The following is a 24,936-nucleotide window of genomic DNA, read 5'->3' as shown; positions in this document are numbered from 1 at the left end:
GCGAGGCGCAGAAGGGAAGGAGGGCGCTGCAGCTGCCAGGATTTTAGTTTCCTCATTGGCCCCTTTTGAAGGCTATAAAATTTTCGCTTTTTCGTTATTGGGGCCATGTGATGCCATTTTTTTTGCGGGATGAGATGCTTTTTCCAATGTTACCATTTTGGGGTTTGTATCTCCTATTGTTGAAAATTTAGGAACGTTTTTTGAGGACAGGAGTAGAAAAGCATCAATTCTGTACTGGATTTTTTACTACTTTTTTTTTTGGTGTTCACCGTATAGACTAATAATCATGTTATCTTTATTCTATGGGTCGATACGATTACGGGGATACCAAACATGAATATATTTTCTTACGTTTTACTAAATTTGTCAAACAAAACCCTAATGTGGGGAAAAATCTATCATTTATGTATTGCCGTCTTCCAAGTGGCATAACTTTGTTACTTTTTTGGCTATGGAGCTGGTTGATGGCTTGTTTTTTGCGGGACATGTTGTACATTGCACCAGTATCATGTCGCAGTACATATGGTTTTTTGATCACATTTTATAGCATTTTTTGTGGGATTGAAAAGGTAAAAATCATAATTTTTGGAGGGTTTATAACAGTTTTTTTTTTACGGCGTTTATCGTGCGGGTTCAATAATGATTTACTTTTATTCTACGGGTTGTTACGGACGCGGTGATACTATATATGTGGGGTTTGTGTTATGATTTAGACTTTTTTTTGAGTTATGTCTCTTTATATGTTTTGGGGGTTTGGGGCATTTTTAGTGATTTATGACTTTATTTTTTTATTGAATAACTTTTTTTTTTACTTTTTCACTTTTATACCATGGGACATGAAGAAGCAATCATCTGATTGCTTCTTCATGATAATATTCTGCAATACTGATGTATTGCAGAGTATTATCAGTGTCAGCCTATACACTTGCATAGGCTGGCACTGTGCCAGTAAGATGACGTCACAGACGCCATCTTACTGGCAATTCTTGCAGGTAACTCTGGGGTCCAGATCGGACCCCAGAGTTACTATAGCAACGATCGGCGCACCCCGAAAACGGTTCGGGGGGGCCGATCGTGGGGGAAAGATCCCCCAGATACATGTTAGATGCCGCGGTCGCGCTGACCGCGGCATTTAACGGGTTAAGCACCCGCGATTGGAGACAACTCCGATCGCGGGTGTTACACTGGGGTGCCGGCTATCAGTCACAGCCGGCACCCCGTCTTTCCCGATGCCGGTTCGGCTCAGATCTTGAGCTGAACCGGCATCAGCTCAGCGTCCGATATATCGGACGCTGAGCGCTAAGTCACTGCGCTCAGCGTCCGATATATCGGACGCTGAGCGTTAAGAGGTTAAAGATCTATGGCACCTAGAATCTCCCTTGTGTGTTTTTTTTTTTTTTTTTATCTCCTTTTAACATATGAATCTAACTTAATATTTCATGACCCCTACAAACACAACTGTTAAATTGCTGTCGAGTTTTTTTTTAATTTTTTAATTTTTTTTTAAATATATACACTTTCTTGCTTTAACCCCTTAAGGACGCAGCCTGTTTGCAGGTTAAGGCTCGCAACTTTTTTTGGAAATTTGACCAGTGTCTCTTCCTGTGGTAATAACTTTTCAACGCTTTAAGATATCTCTGTGATTTTGAGATTGTTTTCTCGTGAGACATTGTAGTTTATGTTAGTAGTGTCATTTCGGTGATCCGTTCCTTTTTTGGGGGGTAAAAATTCAAAAATTTAGGAAAAATTTGAAAAAAATGACTATTTTCAAAGTTTCAAATGTTATAATTTTTAGACAAAAAGTGATACCACAAATTTTTTTTGATAGAAACCTTTTGCCATTGGTCTTCTTTTTATATCCATAATTTGTTTTACGTTTCCATTATTTTTATGGATGTGAGAAGGTTTGAAGTTTTAGTAGCAACTTCTCAGATTTTCTTGAAATTTGAAAAATGCAAACTTTTTGGTGATCAATTCAGTTTGGAAGTGCCGTATAAAGGCTTATGTACTATATACCCCCACAAGTAACACCATTTTATGAACCTAACATCTCAACCTATTCAAATCAGCATTTAAGAAGTCTGTTAACCCTTGAATTATTTTTCCGGAAGCATATGAAAATGGAGTGGAAATTTTGAAATTTCAATTTTTGATTTCAATCTTTCCAATTTAGCCCTAAAACGGATACATTCAGAAGGAATTTGAGGTAAATATATATTCCTAATTTCTTGCCCTGCTTCTTCCGAGTACGGCAATACCAGACATGTGGATGTTAGCTGCTGTTTCCCCGCACAGTGATGTCCAGAACAGAGTTAGCGATACCGGGAATTTGGAAGGCCAATTTGGCTGCAAATATTTTGTGGTGCCACAGTGTAATTGAAGAGCCCCTGAAGTAAAAGTACAATAGAAAACCCCCCAAAATGTCACCATTTCGGAAACTAGACCCCTCAAAGAATTTATCGGTGGTTGTGGTGAGCATTTTAACCCCCGACACGCTGGTCAAAATTGAATGCAAAGTAAATGGTGCAGAGTAAAAATTGTGTTTTTATCTCAAAAATGTCATTTTAGTGCCTCATATACTGTGCCCAACTCATGCCACTTTAGACAAACACCCCAAAAATCATTCTGCGGGTTGTCCCGAGTACAGCAATACCACACATGTGCCAATAATTTACAGACTGGGCGCACAGAAGGGATGAGAACGGAAGGAGTGAAATTTTGATTTTCCAGCTCCGTTTTCACATGTTTGGATTTGGAGTGCCATGTCATGTTGGCAGGGCCCGTGAGGTGCCAGTGCAATAGAAAACCCCCCAAAATGTCACCATTTCGGAAACTAGACCCCTCAAAGAATTTATCGGTGGTTGTGGTGAGCATTTTAACCCCCGACACGCTGGTCAAAATTAAATGCAAAGCAAATGGTGCAGAGTAAAAATTGCGTTTTTATCTCAAAAATGTCATTTTAGTGCCTCATATACTGTGCCCAACCCGTGCCACTTTAGACAAACACCCCAAAAATCATTCTGCAGGTTGTCCCGAGTACAGCAATACCACACATGTGCCAATAATTTACAGACTGGGCACACAGAAGGGATGAGAACGGAAGGAATGAAATTTTGATTTTCCAGCTCCGTTTTCACATGTTTGGATTTGGAGTGCCATGTCATGTTGGCAGGGCCCGTGAGGTGCCAGTGCAATAGAAACCCCCAATAAATGATACCATTACGGAAACTAGACCCCTCAAAGAATTTATCGGTGGTTGTGGTGAGCATTTTAACCCCCGACACGCTGGTCAAAATTAAATGCAAAGAAAATGGTGCAGAGTAAAAATTGCGTTTTTATCTCAAAAAAGTCATTTTAGTGCCTCATATACTGTGCCCAACCCATGCCACTTTAGACAAACACCCCAAAAATCATTCTGGGGGTTGTCCTGAGTACAGCAATACCACACATGTGCCAATAATTTACAGACTGGGCACACAGAAGGGATGAAAACGGAAGGAGTGAAATTTTGATTTTCCAGCTCCGTTTTCACATGTTTGGATTTGGAGTGCCATGTCATGTTGGCAGGGCCCGTGAGGTGCCAGTGCAATAGAAACCCCCAATAAATGATACCATTACGGAAACTAGACCCCTCAAAGAATTTATCGGTGGTTGTGGTGAGCATTTTAACCCCCGACACGCTGGTCAAAATTAAATGCAAAGAAAATGGTGCAGAGTAAAAATTGCGTTTTTATCTCAAAAATGTCATTTTAGTGCCTCATATACTGTGCCCAACCCATGCCACTTTAGACAAACACCCCAAAAATCATTCTGCGGGTTGTCCTGAGTACAGCAATACCACACATGTGCCAATAATTTACAGACTGGGCACACAGAAGGGATGAAAACGGAAGGAGTGAAATTTTGATTTTCCAGCTCCGTTTTCACATGTTTGGATTTGGAGTGCCATGTCATGTTGGCAGGGCCCGTGAGGTGCCAGTGCAATAGAAACCCCCAATAAATGATACCATTACGGAAACTAGACCCCTCAAAGAATTTATCGGTGGTTGTGGTGAGCATTTTAACCCCCGACACGCTGGTCAAAATTGAATGCAAAGTAAATGGTGCAGAGTAAAAATTGTGTTTTTATCTCAAAAAAGTCATTTTTGTGCCTCATATACTGTGCCCAACCCATGCCACTTTAGACAAACACCCCAAAAATCATTCTGGGGGTTGTCCTGAGTACGGCAATACCACACATGTGCCAATAATTTACAGGCTGGGCACACGGCAGGGGTCAGGAAGAAAGAAGCACAATTTAGGTTTTCAAGCTTCGTTTTCACTAGATTGGTAATGGGGGGTACCCCCGAGGTACCAGTACAATAGAAACTCCCAAGTAGTGAACCCATTTTGGAAAGGGCACCCCTCAAAGAATGTATGTAGGCTTTTATGATCATTTTAACCCCCAACACGCTGGTCAAAATTGAATGCAAAGTAAATGGTGCAGAGTAAAAATTGTGTTTTTATCTCAAAAAAGTCATTTTTGTGCCTCATATACTGTGCCCAACCCATGCCACTTTAGACAAACACCCCAAAAATCATTCTGGGGGTTGTCCTGAGTACGGCAATACCACACATGTGCCAATAATTTACAGGCTGGGCACACGGCAGGGGTCAGGAAGAAAGAAGCACAATTTAGGTTTTCAAGCTTCGTTTTCACTAGATTGGTAATGGGGGGTACCCCCGAGGTACCAGTACAATAGAAAGCCCAAGTAGTGAACCCATTTTGGAAAGGGCACCCCTCAAAGAATGTATGTAGGCTTGTATGAGTATTTTAACCCCTAAGGTGCTGGCTCAAATGTAATACAAAGTGAGTAGTGCAGAGAAACAGTTGTATTGCAATTTATCAAATATGCCATTGAAGTGACAAAAGTATTTTGCCCAACTCATGCCACTGGGGAAAAACACATCAAAAATCATTCTGCGGGTTACCCCGGTTAGGGCAATACCCCATAGGAGGCAATAATCTGTAGGATGGTGACACGGCAGGGCTCAAAAGGGAATAACTTGTTGGAGCACAGACATTATACTTTTTTTTTTCTTTTTGGCATCATGAAAGATTTGTAGATGCCAATAGGGGCCAGTACAGTAGAAACCCCTAAGAACTGACCCTATTTTGGAAACTACACCCCTCCATGAATTAATCTAGGGGTATAGTTAGCATTTTAACCCCACAGGTGGACCCCTGAAAAAGTGCAAAATGGATAGTGCATAGTAAAAAATATCTATTATGTCATTTTGTGCCCAGCTGCTGCCATGGGAGACAAACACCCTAAAAATCATGATGCATGTTTTCCCGGGTAAAGCATACGGGACAGTAATCTAGAGGCTGGGCACATGGCAGGGCTTAAAAGGGAAGGTGCGGCATGATGTATAAGCTGTGCGTCAGGGTAACAACAGGGTACTCTAAAAATCCAGGGATGTATGATAAATTCGGAAGCAATCTTTCATACATAACCCTGGTTTTTCTGGGCATGTCTCACAGTGATGAATGGTGTCCTTCCGAATGCCATTTTTGGAGCACACCCTGCACCTCTTTTGTGACCTTCCCTTGCTGGCTGTTTGGGGAACTACTCCTGGAAAGTGCTGCCCTGGTACAATACGTGATGTGGCCTCACTTCCAGATGTGCTAGCACTCCCCCCTTCCTGGTCTCCAAAAAGAAAGTACTTTATTACCATCTCTTGAAATTCCAGGAAAGTTCCCCTCTGGCCGGCATATCGATGCAGCACATAAGCATTATACAATGCCATCTGCATGATGTGCACGGCCAGCTTCTTGTACCACACCCTCGACTTCCGCATGGCATTGTACGGCTGAAGCACCTGGTCAGACAAGTCCACCCCTCCCATGTATTTGTTATAATCTAAAATACAGTCTGGCTTGGGGGCTTCTGCACTGGCACCTCGTACTGGGACAGGGGTGGTGGTGTGCTCATGTATTGTGGTTAATACAAGGACCTCTCTCTTGTCCTTGTACTTAACACACAATACAGAGTCGCTGCATAGTGCCCTGCTTTCGTGCCTTTTAAGTTTTTGCCCAAGCAGCGACTTAGGGAGACCTCTCTGATTTCTGCGTACAGTGCCGCATGCCGCAGTATTTCTGGAAGTGAGGCACTTGAACAGGGTGGTGCTGGTGTAGAAATTGTCCAGGTAGAGGTGGTAGCCCTGGTCCAGCAGTGGGTGCACTAAATCCCACACTATCTTCCCTGTAACACCCAGGAAGGGGGGGCATTCTGGGGGCACTATAGAGGAGTCCTTCCCTTCATATACCCTGAACTTGTATGTGTACCCTGATGAACTTTCGCACAGCTTATACATTTTCACACCATATCTTGCCCTCTTATTGGGCAGGTACTGGCGGAATTGAAGTCTCCCTTTGAATTGTACCAGGGACTCGTCTATGCTCACATGTTTGGCGGGAGTATATGCCTGGGCAAACTTGGCACTAAAATGATCTAATATGGGCCTGACCTTAAATAACCGATCATAACTGGGGTCACCTCTGGGTGGGCACTGTGTGTTGTCAGTGTAGTGCAAAAACTTATGGATGGCTTCAAAGCGCATCCTGCTCATTGCCATGCGGAACATGGGGGTGTGGTACAGTATATCTGTGCTCCAGTAGTCCCTGATTGAAGGCTTCTTTACTATCCCCATAAGGAGTATTATGCCCCAATACTTGTACATCTCTGCTGCAGTGACAGGGGTCCACCTGTAGGGTTGTGCATAAAAGGACGTGGGGTTTTGGGCAATGTTGTGCAGCGTAGAGATTTGTCTGAAATATAATAATATTTAGCAGCTCCTCATCAAAAAAAAACTTAAAAAAGTCTACAGCTCTGAGCCCTGTCGTGTCAAAGTTAATGCCAGGATGGCCCAAAAAGTCAGGGACCTGAGGGGTATAATTATCTGGGGCTACCCATGTGGGGTCAGTGGAAGCCCCAGACGCTTCTCCTGCAGAAGTCCCAGGCACTTCTCCTGCAGAAGTCCCAGGCACTTCTCCTGCAGAAGTCCCAGGCACTTCTCCTGCAGAAGTCCCAGGCACTTCTCCTGCAGAAGTCCCAGGCACTTCTCCTGCAGAAGTCCCAGGCACTTCTCCTGCAGAAGTCCCAGGCACTTCTCCTGCAGAAGTCCCAGGCACTTCTCCTGCAGAAGTCCCAGGCACTTCTCCTGCAGAAGTCCCAGGCACTTCTCCTGCAGAAGTCCCAGGCACTTCTCCTGCAGAAGTCCCAGGCACTTCTCCTGCAGAAGTCCCAGGCACTTCTCCTGCAGAAGTCCCAGGCACTTCTCCTGCAGAAGTCCCAGGCACTTCTCCTGCAGAAGTCCCAGGCACTTCTCCTGCAGAAGTCCCAGGCACTTCTCCTGCAGAAGTCCCAGGCACTTCTCCTGCAGAAGTCCCAGGCACTTCTCCTGCAGAAGTCCCAGGCACTTCTCCTGCAGAAGTCCCAGGCACTTCTCCTGCAGAAGTCCCAGGCACTTCTCCTGCAGAAGTCCCAGGCACTTCTCCTGCAGAAGTCCCAGGCACTTCTCCTGCAGAAGTCCCAGGCACTTCTCCTGCAGAAGTCCCAGGCACTTCTCCTGCAGAAGTCCCAGGCACTTCTCCTGCAGAAGTCCCAGGCACTTCTCCTGCAGAAGTCCCAGGCACTTCTCCTGCAGAAGTCCCAGGCACTTCTCCTGCAGAAGTCCCAGGCACTTCTCCTGCAGAAGTCCCAGGCACTTCTCCTGCAGAAGTCCCAGGCACTTCTCCTGCAGAAGTCCCAGGCACTTCTCCTGCAGAAGTCCCAGGCACTTCTCCTGCAGAAGTCCCAGGCACTTCTCCTGCAGAAGTCCCAGGCACTTCTCCTGCAGAAGTCCCAGGCACTTCTCCTGCAGAAGTCCCAGGCACTTCTCCTGCAGAAGTCCCAGGCACTTCTCCTGCAGAAGTCCCAGGCACTTCTCCTGCAGAAGTCCCAGGCACTTCTCCTGCAGAAGTCCCAGGCACTTCAATTGCAGAAGTCCCTGGAACCCTACGGCGCCTTCTTGGGGGTCCTTCCAGGTCACTGGAAGATGAGCAGGAGGATGATGATAGGTAAAAGGGACCATCATCCCCACTAGCTGACTCGGTGTCAGAGGCAAGCATGTTATATGCCTCCAACACGGTGTACGTCTTCTGAGACATTGCACACAAAAAAAAATAGAGAACAAGAAAAATTAGATAATGTGCACCAAACTACACGGATAAACCGTCTAGCAGGCACACAAAAAAAAAATATAATGCACACCAAACTACACGGACAAGCCGCACAGATGGCACACACAAAAAATAATGTGCACTAAACTACACGGACAAGCCGCACAGATAGCACACAAAAAAAAAAAGATAATGCGCACCAAACTACACGGACAAGCCGCACAGATGGCACACACAAAAAATAATGTGCACTAAACTACACGGACAAGCCGCACAGATAGCACACAAAAAAAAAAAGATAATGCGCACCAAACTACACGGACAAGCCGCACAGATGGCACACACAAAAAATAATGTGCACTAAACTACACGGACAAGCCGCACAGATAGCACACAAAAAAAAAAAGATAATGCACACCAAGCCACACGGACCAGCCGCACAGATGGCACACACAAAAAGTAGCTATGTACGGGTACACCTACGGCGTTCTGGAAAAAAATATTACCAGGCACCGAAAAAAAACCTATGTGCACCGCGCAAAAAGGCGCTACAAATGCACCTAGCTTGCCCTAAGACAAACTAACTACCGCTAAGATTGCTAAAGATTCTGTGCAGCGCTATTCACACGGCGCACTGAAAAGTGCGTCCAGTGCAGAACAACGCTAACACAGCGCACTGAAAAGTGCGTTTGGGTTCAGAAGGGACAGACAGGGAAAAACGGAAGACACGTGGGATCACACAAGGCGATCACACAGGGAACACACAGGACACAGGAAAAAACAGATAGGATGGGAATTTGTAGGGAACAATAGGGATCAGATAAGGATCAGAACACTATTTATAGTGTAAAAGTGTATTTTGGTGCACACAGTAACGCTCTTTCCTCTCTCCAGCGATACCAAACCAAAATGGTGCCGCTGGAGGAAGAGGAAAGTGCTAAAAGCACGTTTTTTAGCCTAAAATCGCTGTAATTGGCCAGTCAGGTTTGACTGGCCAATCACGGCGATCGGCGGGCGGGACCAATTTGATTGGTCGGGTGACGGAGACAGGAACTCCTCCTGCCTCTGTCACCCAAATTTCAGCCCGATGTCACCACGTCGCGAGACAATTCTAAAATAGTATGCGCTCGCGCAGTAGCTGTACTGCGCTGAGCGCCAATAGTGGGAAGCTGCGCAGTACAGCTACGGCGCGGAGCGCTAAGGGGTTAAAGGTGAATATCTCTGGCTGGTACTCTCAAACCTAAAAACACAATTTCATGTGCAGGGCTCCCTACCCCCATTTATGAATCTTATAACTGAATATGGAGGGTTCTCCATGACGAGACTATATGAAATTGTCCTGCATCAAAGTACCTAGGGATATTAGGTATCTGCTAATCCTAAATGATGATGTTTCCCTGAATATCCAAACAATGATTGCCAGGGCCCTAGAAAAACTGGATGCATGTTGTAAGTTTCCCCTGTCTGTGGTTGGCAGAGCGAACCTGACCAAAATGGTGTTGTCACAATTTCTTTCTGTTGCGTAATTCACCAGTATGGATACTAATGTCATACTTCTATTGTATACAAAGTATATTTAAGTCCCTGATCTGGCGAAAAAAGGTGGCACGTTTCGTCTAGAGACATTGCAAATGGGACCGCCTGATGGCTCCATAATGGTGGAATGCCTTCTGTCTTATTGTGATGGAGGAAGACCCCCTCTCTGCCTTCTTGAGATGGGTGCCCAAACTTGACCACCTGACACACTCCCTATGGTGGCACTTCTGATTGAAGGGCGAAAAAGATGCTGGGATTGGAGGTCTGCACGAAGTACACTCCCTTATGGAGAAACTTGAGCTTTCCTGAGGTGACTAAATTACAGGAGGTGGGAATATGGGGAAACTAAGGGGATTCATAGCGTTGCACAAGTGGTATCGGATGGCGTTGTATAGTGTTTCGAGCAGCTACTTGAGGAGTTCTAGCTACCACATAACATGTTTTATCGCTACATCCAGCTGCGACTTGCTCTAAACACACAAATGAGGGATACCCCCTTGACCATTAAACATCTGGTGATCAACATCTCTCCAGGAGATGGCAGATTACTGTCTGCGTGTATACGAAGGGGCCCATTTCATGCATTGTAATGTTCTATATTGTGAATATCTCATGCATGTTGTGAACACATACTGGCTATTGTAAGCTCTATTCACTCGGTGTAATCTCAGATGTTAACTCTCTCTCCTAATCTATTATATTAATTGCATATTTTATTTTGGAAATACTCTTTCATGCTGTACCGCTCATGAGGGGACGTTTGTTTTTGTTTTTTTTTTTTGTTACTGTGTATGAAATGAAAAAAATGTTCAATTAAAAAGATTGGATTTAAAAAAAAAAAAAAAAAAAACACAATTTCAGATCCTAGATGCCACAGATCTAAAGTTATAGCCTTCTGAAGATGCCATCCTTGGCAGGGAAAAGGTTAAAGAAGCTTGTTTTTTTTGGCATGCTTTCTGTTTTAAAGTGTACCTTTTTTTATTTCTCCAAAGCACTAATCTTAGAGGAGATTGCTATAGATTGTCACAATAAAGAGACTGAGCAAAAACTTCTTCAAGAAGCACACGATCTTCACCTTTCTTCACTACAACTTGCTAAAAAGGCCTTTGGTGAGTTCAATGTACAGACTGCAAAACACTACGGCAACCTTGGGAGGCTGTATCAATCCATGAGAAAGTTTAAGGTGAGCACGCAGAAAGCTGTTAGCTGTTTTTACATTTTGTTTTTAAGCTAATGTACTCTCACCGGCCAATTTATTAGGTACACCATGCTAGTAATGGGTTGGACCCCCTTTTGCCTTCAGAACTGCCTCAATTCTTCGTGGCATAGATTCAACAAGGTGCTGGAAGCATTCCTCAGAGATTTTGGTCCATATAGACATGATGGCATCACACAGTTGCCGCAGATTTGTCGGCTGCACATCCATGAATTGAATCTCCGGTTCCGCCACATCCCAAAGATGCTCTATTGGATTGAGATCTGGTGACTGTGGAGGCCATTTGAGTACAGTGAACTCATTGTCATGTTCAAGAAACCAGTCTGAGATGATTCCAGCTTTATGACATGGCGCATTATCCTGCTGAAAGTAGCCATCAGATGTTGGGTACATTGTGGTCATAAAGGGATGGACATGGTCAGCAACAATACTCAGGTAGGCTGTGGCGTTGCAACGATGCTCAATTGGTACCAAGGGACCCAAAGAGTGCCAAGAAAATATTCCCCACACCATGACACCACCACCACCAGCCTGAACCGTTGATACAAGGCAGGATGGATCCATGCTTTCATGTTGTTGACGCCAAATTCTGACCGTACCATCCGAATGTCGCAGCAGAAATCGAGACTCCTCAGACCAGGCAACGTTTTTCCAATCTTCTACTGTCCAGTTTCGATGAGCTTGTGCAAATTGTAGCCTCAGTTTCCTGTTCTCAGCTGAAAGGAGTGGCACCCGGTGTGGTCTTCTGCTGCTGTAGCCCATCTGCCTCAAAGTTCGACGTACTGTGTGTTCAGAGATGCTCTTCTGCCTACCGTGGTTGTAACGGGTGGCGATTTGAGTCACTGCCTTTCTATCAGCTCGAACCAGTCTGCCAATTCTCCTCTGGCATCAACAAGGCATTTGCGCCCACAGAACTGCCGCTCACTGGATGTTTTTTCTTTTTCGGACCATTCTCTGTAAACCCTAGATGGTTGTGCGTGAAAATCCCAGTAGATCAGCAGTTTCTGAAATACTCAGACCAGCCCTTCTGGCACCAACAACCATGCCACGTTCAAAGGCACTCAAATCACCTTTCTTCCCCATACTGATGCTGGGTTTGAACTGCAGGAGATTGTCTTGACCATGTCTACATGCCTAAATGCACTGAGTTGCCGCCATGTGATTGGCTGATTAGAAATTAAGTGTTAACGAGCAGTTGGATAGGTGTACCTAATAAAGTGGCCGGTGAGTGTAAATATTACTTGTAATTTTTTCCATCCTCTGTCTTCTATTGGTTGTATGCATTCTTTCTACAGAATCCTAAAACTGACCCATAAATGTAACCTTCCATTTGATTTGATGCTTTATGAAGCAAACATACCTTGAGAATGCTGTGCAGGAACATATTTTGTTTAATCCCTGTGCTGAGTGGTTTTGCTGATTAAACAAATAAAACATGATAATGGAGCTCTGTTGCTTCTAATGGCACCTTCAGCGCTTCTCCTAGCAAGTTTTCCCTGCAGGAGAGGATGACATAATCCCTGGTTTTTGCCTGAAGGCAGAATAATCAATTGCTGCACCATCCCCCAGCTGCTGTGTATGAGTGATCCAGCTCCGGTTGATTAGTCATGCATGACTAACCTCCATTTGTAATTACAAGCCCAGTGTCTAAAGTGTTGATCTAGGCAGTCAGTCTGACCCAGCTTCCCCAAGGTCCTAAATGTTATAATTTAGTTTTTTCAGCAAAACCACTCCGCTCAGGGATTAACCAAGATATGATCCTGCATCACTGTAGCTATAGCATTCTCAAGGTATCTTTGCTTCATAATAAATAAAATGGTAGGTTTCCTTTTAAGGTGTGATTTAAGAGTGTTTTTAAGGGACGTTATTGTGTGTGGGGTTTTTTTTTTTTCTTTATTTTTCTCTTTTCCTAGGCCTCTGCTTATGGGAAATAGCATAGAATATGTAGGCTGGATAGAACCCTAAGCACCAACTACAGTATACACCACAGGAATAACCTACAACCCTCAAAAAATTTATACATTTCAGAAAGTGAAGGGGTGGGCCACTTTTAAATAAATTTTGTTCCACTAGACATGTCTCTACATTGATGTGTACCTATATCTTTGCCTCCTTTGAGAGCTTCAGCGTTTCCCTGTTCTACCCATGCTGCCCTCTGCATATATACACTCATTTCTGTTTCATACTCAGTCCATCCTAATGGTGAGCTCCACTATGTAACAGACACAGGGAGGATGAGTCATAATCTCCTGGTGCAGGCCCCTCCTATTCATCAGTGCACAGACATGTGAACGATTTGGGCTGGCTCCCCTCAGTGAGCTGCTGGATCACTTAACCCCGGCACTAACCGGCCCACCATGTCCCCTTTAATCGGGTTAAAGGTGGAGTGTTGTGGGGTTACTGACTGGCCTGCGGGAGCAAATAAGGAACTGTTCAGGTGCCAGAAGAGCCTTCTTATTGAGTGGAGCCTAATGAGCTGAAATTCCCATCACCAATGTAAACAAAGATCCACAGAGAGTTTACAGGCAGCCCTAAAGTAAGCATCAGGGATGATGAATCAATTGATGGGAAAATACGCAAATACGTTTTCCAGGATGGGATAAGGAAAAAACTGTCTCTTTTAGCTACCTTGTATGGTAGCTCCCTTCACATGAAGCATGATCTTAAAGAAGTCTTATGAAATGATGCGGGATTGAAACCAAAACAGTTTATTTCTGAAGGAACAGATTCCCAACTATAGACATCACTCTTTCAACCTGGTTGGTCTCTTCAGTAAATCTTGGGGAACTGGTTTGGCTAAGAGGGGCAAATCAATTGATGAAATTCTGGGATTAAGGCAGGAAAGGGACATGGGCAATTTTATGCAAAATGGTGATCAACCCCTTTAAATATCACAGAATTTAACCATCATTGGCTCTGGAAACCCAGTGAATGAGACCAGGAATGTGTCTGTACATACACGGGGGACATTTTATCATTGTTTGTATGGAAGTTTTCTATCTTTCTCCCTTACACGACCAACAGATAAAGAGGGCATGAATGGGAAGTGTCCGGTTGCAGAATGGACCAGTGGGGTTTGTTCCTATAGCCTCTGCCACCTTTCAGGCCTGAACTGGCACAGATTAACCCTTTCCTAAAGCGTGCCGTAATAGTACAGCGCGTATCAGGTCCCGATGCATAAAGAGGGCTCACAGGCTGAGCCCTCTCCATAGCTGGTAAGGCTTTGCTACCAGCACCAGTCACAGGTGTTATCACGTCGATCGCCTTCAAAATATTGGCGGCGCATGGGCCGACATCTTGGTGTCTCGTTTTAACCCATTCATTACAATGTGCAATTTGCAAATGAGGTTGAAATCCCCATGTACTGCCACACTGTAGCTGCTGCGTCCGAAAATGTCTGATCTCTCAAAATACAACTGCTTTTAACCCCGTAACGGAAAATAGTTCCCAAAGCCAAAAATGCCACTTTTTTTGCCGTTTTGAAAAATATAGAAAGCTCAAGTGATCAAAAAGTCGTACAGTCCTAAAAATGGTAGCATTGAAATGTTGCACAAAATGACATTACCCACAGCTCCGTACACCAAAGTATAAAGTTATTAGCGCCAGAAAATGACAAAATTAGCCCCCCCCCCCTTAAAAGCAAGGGCCTACTTTTTGGCATGGAAAGCTTGATTTTTATTTTATTTTTTTTGGTGTGTAAATATTTTTAACCTTTTTATAAATAATTTTTGATGTGTAGGAGGCTGAGGAGATGCACATCAAGGCTATTCAAATAAAGGAGCAACTGCTAGGCCAAGAAGACTATGAAGTAGCACTGTCAGTAGGACATTTGGCCTCTCTGTATAATTATGACATGAATCAGTATGAAAATGCTGAGAAGCTCTACCTTCGGTCAATAGCTATTGGTAAGTAGTGAAGTATTTTATAATAGTAACCACGTATAAACTTAATAATATTGCATTCTTAAAAATCTGGTATTGTTGAGCTCTTCATCTTATTTGGCCTGAATTCATCCACTATTTTGTAAGTCAATACAGGCAGTCCCCGGGTTACGTACAAGATGGGGTCTGTAGGTTTGTTCTTAAGTTGAGTTTGTATGTAAGTCGGAACTGTATATTTTATCATTGTAATCCCAGCCAGAACTTTTTTGGTCTCTGTGACAATTGGATTTTAAAAATGTTGGGTTGTCATAAGAATCAGGATTAACACTAAAGCTTCATTACAGACACCTGTGATAACTGTTACAGCTGATTATTGTAACCTAGGACTAAAGTACAATAAATTACCAATATCCAGAGGTCCGTTTGTAACTAGGGGTCGTATGCAAGTCGAGTGTTCTTAAGTAGGGGACTGCCTCTATTGAAATGTTAAATTGACTATATACAGAGATTTTTTTTTTATTTCCCTGTGTTTTCAAAACACATGAAAATCATGTAAATGTATCCCTTCCAGATTTTAAAATCTTCCCTGTGTCAATAGAAGTGGTTAGAACTTTGGAATGCTTTAATATTTCTAGAATTTTAAGATTTGTTTTCTCAAGACATATTGTACCTCAGATTGGTTGAAAATTATAGATGATATATTTAGTATTTTTTGTAATGGGGAAAAAATTAAATTTTGGCAAAAATTTTGAAAGTCTCCATTTTTAAAGTTTCTAAATTCTCTACTTTTTAGGCAGGTAGTGATACCACCCAAATAACTTCATAACTAACATTTCCCAAATGTCTGATTTATGTTGCCATGGTGTTAAATGCACCCTATCATTTGTCTAGGATTTTTTTAAGCTTTCAAGTGAGACCCCAGTAATTTGTAAAACCCGTAAACTGGCCCATTTAGAAACTACACTCGATTTATGAAAAACCAGCCACAGGTATAGGTGTCTGTCGTGTGCAATGACGGTTGTTGCCACTCAGTCAGTGAAAGGCACTAGTGGTACACAAACTCCGAGTGGTGTGTAGTGGCACGTGCGCAGTGAGAAGAGAACTGGTCTCTCAGTCTTCGCTTCTGAGTGCCCACGAGAGAAAGCCACAGCTCCTCACGCAAGAAGGGGAGAGGCTGAGTGAGGACAGAATTGAGGAGGATTCTAAATATACAGGATACTGAACTGCCTCGACCCTGGGACCTTTACAAAAGCTGCTGGCTCTGAGCCGGGTAAGATGAAACTGTCAAAATCTCAAAAAATGTTGATTTATGGTAGAGGCATATTTCAAATTAAAGAACTATATCCTATTGGAACCAGTTATCGCCAGTTGATGAGAGGTCCCATTTAAATTTTCTCCAAAGTTTTTTTTACCATAGAGGTGATCTTTCTCAGATGTTTGCAAGCCCTCTGTTATAACGGAGGTGGAGGGTGAAGTGGCTCAATGCAGGCAGCTATTTTCTTTTCATTAGATGCTTCAATTACATCCACCATCATGGCTTAAAATTCATCATAAATCAACAGAATGCGGTTGGTTTCTCATGCTTGCGGGAACAGTTGCAAGAATACATTTGGGGTAAATCAGACTGCTGTTCCACTGATGCTTGCTTACGGTCAGCCAAGTATACTCCTTGGTGGTTTCTGATGCAGTTCTGCATGCAGGTAAACCTCATAGGATGGCTAAAAAATGTAAAAATCTGCAGTCTCTGCCACCCATTGCAATTATCTCAAAAATCTGTTCCACAATTCACGATGGAGCTCAGCTTAATATAGGTCTTTTGGTCTATTTGCATTGTCATTCTGATTTTTGATTGCTTGGGTCTTTTCATGTTTCTATTTCAGGTAAGAAATTATTTGGTGAAGGTTACAGTGGACTGGAATATGACTACAGAGGCCTAATAAAACTGTATAATTCTGTGGGAAATTTTGAGAAGGTTTTTGAATACCATAATATATTGGCTAATTGGAACAGATTGCGAGATCGCCAGTTTTCAGTCACAGATGCCCTTGAAGATGTAAATGCCAGCCCGTTGTCAACAGAAGAAGTTGTTCAATCGTTTCTCATGTCACAGACCACTACAGAAGGACCGAGTTGTTAATTAAAGAAAAAAATAAAAACTTTCCAGCTGCGCCAGCTGCTTTTCTCAGCATACTGGGAAAGTTCATACTGTGAAATTGCAGAAAAACTCAGATGCAACTATTTTGTGTCCTCTGGAAAATGGCCTGGATATGAGTTGCACATCTATTTGATGGCTAGTCCCATATGGAATGTTCACATCTTTATCCACCATTTTCTATTTTAGTCACAGAAGAACGAACTAGCATCATCCAATATAAATATTTTTTTTTTTCTTTTTGCAACTCCAATGGGAAGATGCAAATAAAACTGTATAAGAGTTTATAAGAGATGTGTATTCCCTGTTTCATTGGCGGCAAGGTGATACGATACTATACTATACTAGTGCACTCCACCAGTTTTTTTTTCGTGTTCACGGGAGCTGAGTTTTTAAAAATGTTTTTTCATGTCTTGTTAATGCCAGCTTTTGAAGGAAAAATAGTTAGTGACAAACCTGTAAGGCAATAGTCTGATTCCTTTTTATCTGCTTCCTTTGCTTACCACACATGCTATGTAATAGTGTACTGCTTCAGGGAAAGGCATTTCCTGTGAATTCTTCTGGCTCAGCATGCTGTAGGTTCAGCTCATCACACAGATAACAATGGTACCATCCTCCATACAGCAATAAATCTGACTCTTCTGGTTTGAAAGACATTTTATCATTATTAATTGTAGAGTCTGGGAATTGTTTATACACTGCTATCATGAAACGCTACAAGGAATTGTCTTTCAAAATGTCTGTGCCAAGGAGCCCTGATGCCCTTTATTGTTTTTCACAAATTGTAGCAAATAACCTTTTTTTATTTTAGTGTTAAATGTTATTGGATGAAGATAATTTTATTGTTCTTTTATGGTTTACTATGTAGTGTTTGAGAGCTGCGTGTTAAGACCACTCTGATCACATATTGTATGGTTAACTCCAAAAATAATGGGCTATCAAGCACCAACAATGCAAGCTGAATTGGAAGTTGCATGGAACCATTAACTATTCAAGCAATCTATACAATGCATAAAGGAAAAAGAGGTGCACTTTTACATTCAAAGATGGGAAAATAACATTTTAGAAATATTTGTAAGTACAGTATCGTGTGTCCACCCAAATTTGTGAAAATTTTGCTTGTTTACTTCATTTGTGCACAAAGTAAAGTCTTTTGTAGTGTGTATGTAAAAATGCACCCCACGCTTCGAGGCCACATATTGGCTATCAAATAATTGCACAGTTATGGACAGGTTATTAAAGGGCTGCCAAATGTTCTTGCTTGTATTGTATTATCTTTGTGTTCCAGTGTGCAATGTGAGTGCCATTTTATAGCTACTGCTTTGGCTAACATCCCATTTTACTTTTGTTATACTGCTTCAAGAAGAACTGGTTGTAAATGAGCAAGTTTTTGTCTGCGGGATACACTGGCCAGAATGTAGAACTGCACTGACATGCTTGGTCCAGTTCCATGTTCGAGGTGACACTTGGTGCAAATCTTTCAGAAGAAACTTGTTGGTGTAAAACCTGCCCACGTTGTTACATTTTTATGTAATGTGATTCACAAATGACCCTGATTTTGACTTGCAGCTTTATTTGCCTTTTAACAAAATAGTTAAATAAGTTAAACATAACTTCAGGATTGTTTATGAAATTTTCACTTCCAATGGTTTGCTTGTGCTGCTTAACTTTAGTGGGTGTGATGGTTGAAAGATTTGTGCCTTTTCGCTGCTCTAACCAGTAAGTGCCTCTTTCTTCTTCTGACATTTCTGATGCTAGCAGACTGAGTAATATAGTTTATAGATGCATATACCCGTTAATAGAAAAAAAGGTAAATAATCCTTGATGTGAAATATGTATATAACAGTATAATATATTAATTTTACCATATTTTGATGGAAGATCTAAAATGCAGTAAGACCTGCTTAGAGTTGGCACCTTTTGGGTTTTTCTTTTTATCAAGCTACAACTCTCTCCTTATTTTTCTTCAGGAAGTCTCCCAAAATACAGCACTTGGACTGCATACACAGTTGTTTTTCCTTTTTACTACTAGAATTTAGTTTAAAAGAGAAAGATCAATATAAAAAGAAATCACATTTTATTCATGCATGTTGCATTTCAATTGCTAAATGTGTAAGAGTTTATTAAAATGCCCATGCATAAGTATTAACCTCTACTATACTATGAGTAAATAGCTTATAAACCATAAAATCCATAGTATATATTACATGTGAGAGCATTTTCTTTTCTTAATATTCAACCTGTATTTTGGGCTTGTTTCTACAAAGGACTAGTTTACAACCACAGTTATCCAAGTTGCCACTGGGAATTTGTTTGTTTTTAATTCTATCAACTATAAAATTAAGGCTTAGAAGACCCATGTAGTGGATACGACACTGCAAACTCACTGTTGGCTAACTGGTGGAACTTAATATGTTGCCTGTCCTTTGAACACGGCTGTAGTGTAGAGTAGATCACTGATAGATATTTAGGAGCGTGTCCATACCTCAATCTTTGTATGGGTTGCACAAGTAATTTCTTGGAAAAGTCACTTCTGTGTGTTATGCAGGTTTTTTTTTTTTTTTTTTACCAAAACTAGGAGGATATACAGCAGTTAAAGGAGTCCCACATTTGTTTAAGCTCTTGAAAATATTTCGTGGGCTCTGTATACTGTGCTTAACATCCAGATAAAGAGGACATTTTGAGATTTGATTAACGCGAATTTGTCAGCAAATCTCTTGGCTTCTTTGTCTTTCACCTGGGGCCAAACATGGTTACACTATCCCCATCATTTCCACAAACTTTAGGAGCTACTTCATGGAAGTTGTTGGTGTTCAATATATTACCACTTTATGAAAATCTTGTCTTACAGTGTTTTTGTTTCAGATCAGGGTTACCTTATGCTTCAATGTTAGCTTGAATGTGCACACATTTCTGTAATGGGGCATTCTATAGTGAAATGCACCGTTCAATATTTAAAATTTCATTGAATATTCAATTACATTTTTTTTATGAAATGAAGAATGCGTGTTTCTAATTTTTTTTTTTGTTTTGTTCTGCCCACCCCACCTTTCCCCCTCAAAACATTGTAGATCTGCACTTTTATTTGCTTTATATAGTTGTGTATTCTACTGCAACATAAAAAGCTATAATGGTATTGTAATATTTCCTTGTATAGTTAATTAGGTCCACAAACTAGTTTGTCGGACATTTCTTTGCATTATACAGTGTTGGAATCCAAATGACAAATTCATTCTGTTAAATATACTTGTTTTATGAAAGTACTGACAGTAATTTAGTTATAGTGTTTAGTTAGATGGTATAGATGATAGTGTTTAGTTATACATGGTATGCTTGAGTACTCTACAGTCCATTTCATTAGCAGCAGTGCAAATTAAAGTATTCGTTTAGCAGAAGTAATCATTGCAATAATGATTGCCGTTGCTGTCACCCAGTTTTTAAAGTGTGTGATAAATATAGTTTCAATGTTGGCAAAGTATACTGGATTTTGAATGGTAAATAAGTCTTGCCTGTATTCCTCTGCGAAACCTATTTTACACTATCTATAATCGGGAAAGGATGTGTCAGATCTCTGAAGGTCCAATTGCTTGGACAAAAATGGACAAACTCCCCCTCATTCTCCACCAAGACGGCGATCTGCATAGTCTAAATACAGAGGACCTCCTCCAATTTTCCTCATTGGGAGTCTGTGGTTGGACCTCCAATGATCTGACACTTGAAAGTAATAGTGTATTTTATAGGTCAACCTTTTTAAGGGCAAAAAATATTGTCTGGTCATACAATTAATATTTAAAGTTGCCACATATCCACAGGGTTTTTAATGAGCTATAATTGTATATATACTTGTAAATGGGCTTTGTTTTGTATTTCTGCTGAATCCCATTGACTTGAAAATTGGTTTATTTTTAATTCTAAATGTGTCCCATGTTGGTGCTGTTTTTAGAAAACAGACTCCCCTCCTAATATGATAGCCTTTAGAAAGTGTCGTTTTAGTGCCATCGCCTCCAAGCTGGCATTCCCCAGTTTTAAAAACAAATACTGCTTTGCACAGTTCTGACATTTTGTGATTGTTTAGATATACTACTACTTCTACTAGTAGTAGTAGGTGTGCTAAAGAGCCACAGTGGGTCAAACCACTTGTCTAGAGAAGGAATATCACCTTTACCTGTCTTCTCAATTATAGGTAGATGTTGTAATGGATTAAGTGAAATATTTCTATTTATAGCTTTTTTTCTATGTAGCCTGACTAGATAATCAGAACCTTGGAACCTGTTTGTAGCTCATAAGCAGGTATCTATACAAGAATTAACTGCTATGTGTGCCATATTACTGCTGACATCCAAGATAGTATCCCCTTATTACCCCCTGAATGCCTCCTGTGTTTTCATTAGTTATGAAAATTTTATAAAAATTATGACTATCATTTTTTTCCTTTCATAAAGTATACATTCCACTTTAGCATCAATGTGCATGCAAACTTTATTTTGTTTTTCATCAGCAAGCTGCAATACTATACATGTTTTATATTGGGAAAGCAGTAGTTTGCGCACTTTTTATTTATATTGTAAGCACTTGGTTTAGCAATTTTTCTAGCTAATTTTGGTTCATACAGTGTCTTAACACTTGCAAATAATTTTGCACTATCATATTTGGCTATTGTACAATCAGTTATTTCTGATTTACCTACTGTTATCTTGGTATATAAATTTTTTTTAAATTTTATATTCCTTAATTTTTTAAACACCCAAGAGCATGTATTAAACAAACTAGTTTGTCACGTAAACTAGAAAGCCAAAAGATTAAAAGATTCAGCTCCATACCTGGTATATAGTGCGAGGAATTTCTTTGCTTTCTTTGTCAAGGGATACACATTGGGAGAGGTGTATTAATGTGTCAGTCTTTAGACCAGTGCAGAGCAGACGTAGACAGTTCTCTGCAATGTCAGATTAATCTGTGTCTGATGCTGGATGATTCATCTGGTGCAGTAGAAGACTGGCAAGTCTTACTTTGCACTTCCTATCAGTTGGTCTAGTTTGCTGCACCACAATAATGCATTTTCTGGTGCACAGGTTATTTTCTTTCCAACCAAACCCCCTGTTTGCTGAGACCACAAGCAGAAAACTGCATAAAAATGGTCTGCATCTGATATGTTGCACATTTATTGGATCTTTTATTTGGAGAATTCTAGTGTACACAGATTGATACATCTCCCACAGTGTGTGATTAGGATTCTACTCTACAATATGCAGATAAATGCTTGGAGAACTGTGTTGCAGACTGTTTTGTAGATTTTACTTTTGAATGGCATTTCAATATTTAGCATAAAGTACTACAAATCTTTATTCTGTATAAAAAATTTTTTATATGCTCCTGTGCTAGAAATATGCAAATATTTTCTCTTGAGTAGTACTTAACATGTTAGTAACTCTAATTAATCAATCTCGAGAAGAGGGGAGTTCTGGAGGTCAATTTATTGTTTGGTACGGAACCATAATAATAACAGCAAAAATATAATTCATTAGTGGTGGAGCACTTCACACTTAAAATGATTGTGTGTGTGTAATATATATATATATATTTTTTTTTCCTTCAGCACAATCAATTCACTATGGCTTCTCCACCAGCTTTATAATATTAATAAATTTCCACCCTTCCCTTTTATTATGTTACATGATGGGATTCAGAAAACTGCAGCAGTTAATGCTAATCCAGAACCAGCTTTTTCTTATGGACACATTTTCTAATGTTTACAATAATGTAAGTTATGAGATGAATACACACAACTTTAAGTACATTGGGGCTGTCTTTCTGTAGCACAATTTTTCTTTAATGTTTTACAAAATTGGCTGATTTTTAGATTTCGCGCTCAAAAGTGCCCTTCTAGTTTTTTAGTTAACCTTGTATCAACTGTTTACATAAAAACTGTACAGACACGGCACAGTTTATATATTGAGCTTGGTTTTTCAGTTTTGCTATATCCTGTTTGATAGACTGTATGTGCTTCTGAGTAACTGCTTGATTTGTGTAAATGCTATCAAAATGGGATACTGATTGGATTGTGTTTGCCAATTTTTTTTTTTTTTTTTTTTAATTATTTTTTTTTTGTGGTGTATACAAGCAGATCCTTTTGCTTGTCATACACTTATGTTACATTTTGCACTGAGGTTTAAGTGCTTTGGCTAGGATTAATCTGTATTTCCAGTCATACAACAGCTGATACTGTGCCAGTCTTCTAGTAATGTAGTTTGTGTACTGTGCATAATGCTTTTTACAGGGTGTGTTTTGGATAGTCATGTGCAAAGTATTTGAATACGTTTCTGTATCTCAAGCAGGTGGTCTATGGTTTTTACAACAGGCTTGACAGACTGAAGTAAAATACTCAACCAAGTCAATAAATTCACAGAAAACGCCACAGGCAGAGGAAAACTGAACCTTTTGCCAGATTTCGGTAACCTAGCATTTTTATAAAGTTCCTGCATCTGAGATAGATGAAGCTGCTACCCATATTTAATGCATGAGTGGCCTTAGTGAGTTTGTAATGAGCTGAATTTTTAATGTACAAGTAAAGAAAACTTTTAAAAAATATATATACATAGCTATCTATAGAAAAATCATTGGTGCACAAGTTTATTGATAAAAACATTGCTTGTATTCTTTGACTTGTGAGTGGTACAGTAATTTCAAAATCAGTGTTTGTCTATTGAGACTTTCTGTATGATGGGAAATGGTAGGTTGAATGTATGGTTGGGTATGTTTGTGCAGGTGTGTATGGTGAATATGTAGGATTTGCATCATTAATACTTTACGTAATCTTTATAAACCAAAAGAATTTTTCATGTCCTCAATGAAAATATTTGTTATGTTGAAAAAAAAATAAACTACAAAATATATCTGCTAGTTGTTCCATAGTTTACCCAAATTATGCATATCTTGATGTTTTATCTGTGTGAAGAATAACTTTCATACCATTCTTGGTAAGTCTCCATGCCAGGTTACTTGTGTTCATCCAACCATACTGAAAAATGTTTGTATTTGGCATTGTGATAACGTGTAATTGCATTGCTAAAACTATAAAAAGATTAAAAAAAAGATACTAACTAAATGAATAAATATGTTTCTTCTACTACATTGTAGTATGATTTTTTTTTTTTTTAACTTTAATAAAGGTATAGATCTCTTTTTAGTTTTACTGTTAATTTATAATATTGTTTATAGGCCACATTCACATTGACTTGGCTACAACTCCCAGAGGACACAGGAGTGAGGAGATGGCAATGGCCATATCCATGATGCCAGTAAGCAGGTCTAAGCCTCTTGCATAAAACTCCATATAAGCTTCTTAATTATTGAACAGCAGTGTGAACTAAGCTTGGTGTACTATGCCAGTGTTGCAGAAAGCATCTATAGTCAGGTGTTCATCTTTAGCTCAAAATATTGGTATGTATTTACTATACAACAGCAAGAAATAATTTTGCATATCTAACTAGTTGTTTATTAATTATACATTTTGTTGCCAAAATCTGACTCATGCTAAAAGGTTGGTGTAGAAAATGACAAGCTGAAAAAGTGACACCACTACTGTATATAACATACTAAAGCTAGCAGTAGCAAAAGCGTCTGATGTGCTATCACTTCTTAAATTTTTTCTTTCCATAGATGTCCGTTATATATGAGATATAGGTGTAATGGAGTAGGTGTGGTGTGGTCTTGCATGTTACTGAACAGATTTGAGGTGTGGCTTCTCTGAAGGGCTTCCTGTTATTTACTCTGTAAGCTGGTGGCACTCTTTAGTAAAGTCCAGATTCCCATGTATGGGTTACAGCCTCTGACTGCTGACCTTGGCTGGTCAAGAGACTGTCGCTTGGAACCAATGAGTCATACTGAGACGTATTCCGGAGACAATAAAGGTCCAGGGATGCAGAGCTTTAAACCAGATGGAGACCTGCAA

At 40.6% G+C, this 24,936-nt stretch overlaps 1 protein-coding gene across 1 annotated transcript in view; it reads left to right on the top strand.

Annotated features, from left to right (window-relative positions):
- The window catches only part of APPBP2 (amyloid beta precursor protein binding protein 2), a 51,149-nt gene extending 27,761 nt beyond the window's left edge, over positions 1 to 23,388 (top strand). The window contains exons 11-13 of the mRNA XM_072136422.1: positions 10,732 to 10,922; positions 14,695 to 14,860; positions 16,717 to 23,388. Coding sequence (XP_071992523.1) covers positions 10,732 to 10,922; positions 14,695 to 14,860; positions 16,717 to 16,973 — 614 coding nt within the window. The 3' untranslated portion in view covers positions 16,974 to 23,388. The remainder of the gene's footprint in view (positions 1 to 10,731; positions 10,923 to 14,694; positions 14,861 to 16,716) is intronic.
- Positions 23,389 to 24,936: the final 1,548 nt, after the last annotated feature.

Source organism: Engystomops pustulosus, chromosome 2, assembly GCF_040894005.1.
Source record: "Engystomops pustulosus chromosome 2, aEngPut4.maternal, whole genome shotgun sequence".
NCBI classification, from domain to species: domain Eukaryota; kingdom Metazoa; phylum Chordata; class Amphibia; order Anura; family Leptodactylidae; genus Engystomops; species Engystomops pustulosus.
This window is presented reverse-complemented; position numbering and strand designations above follow the sequence as displayed.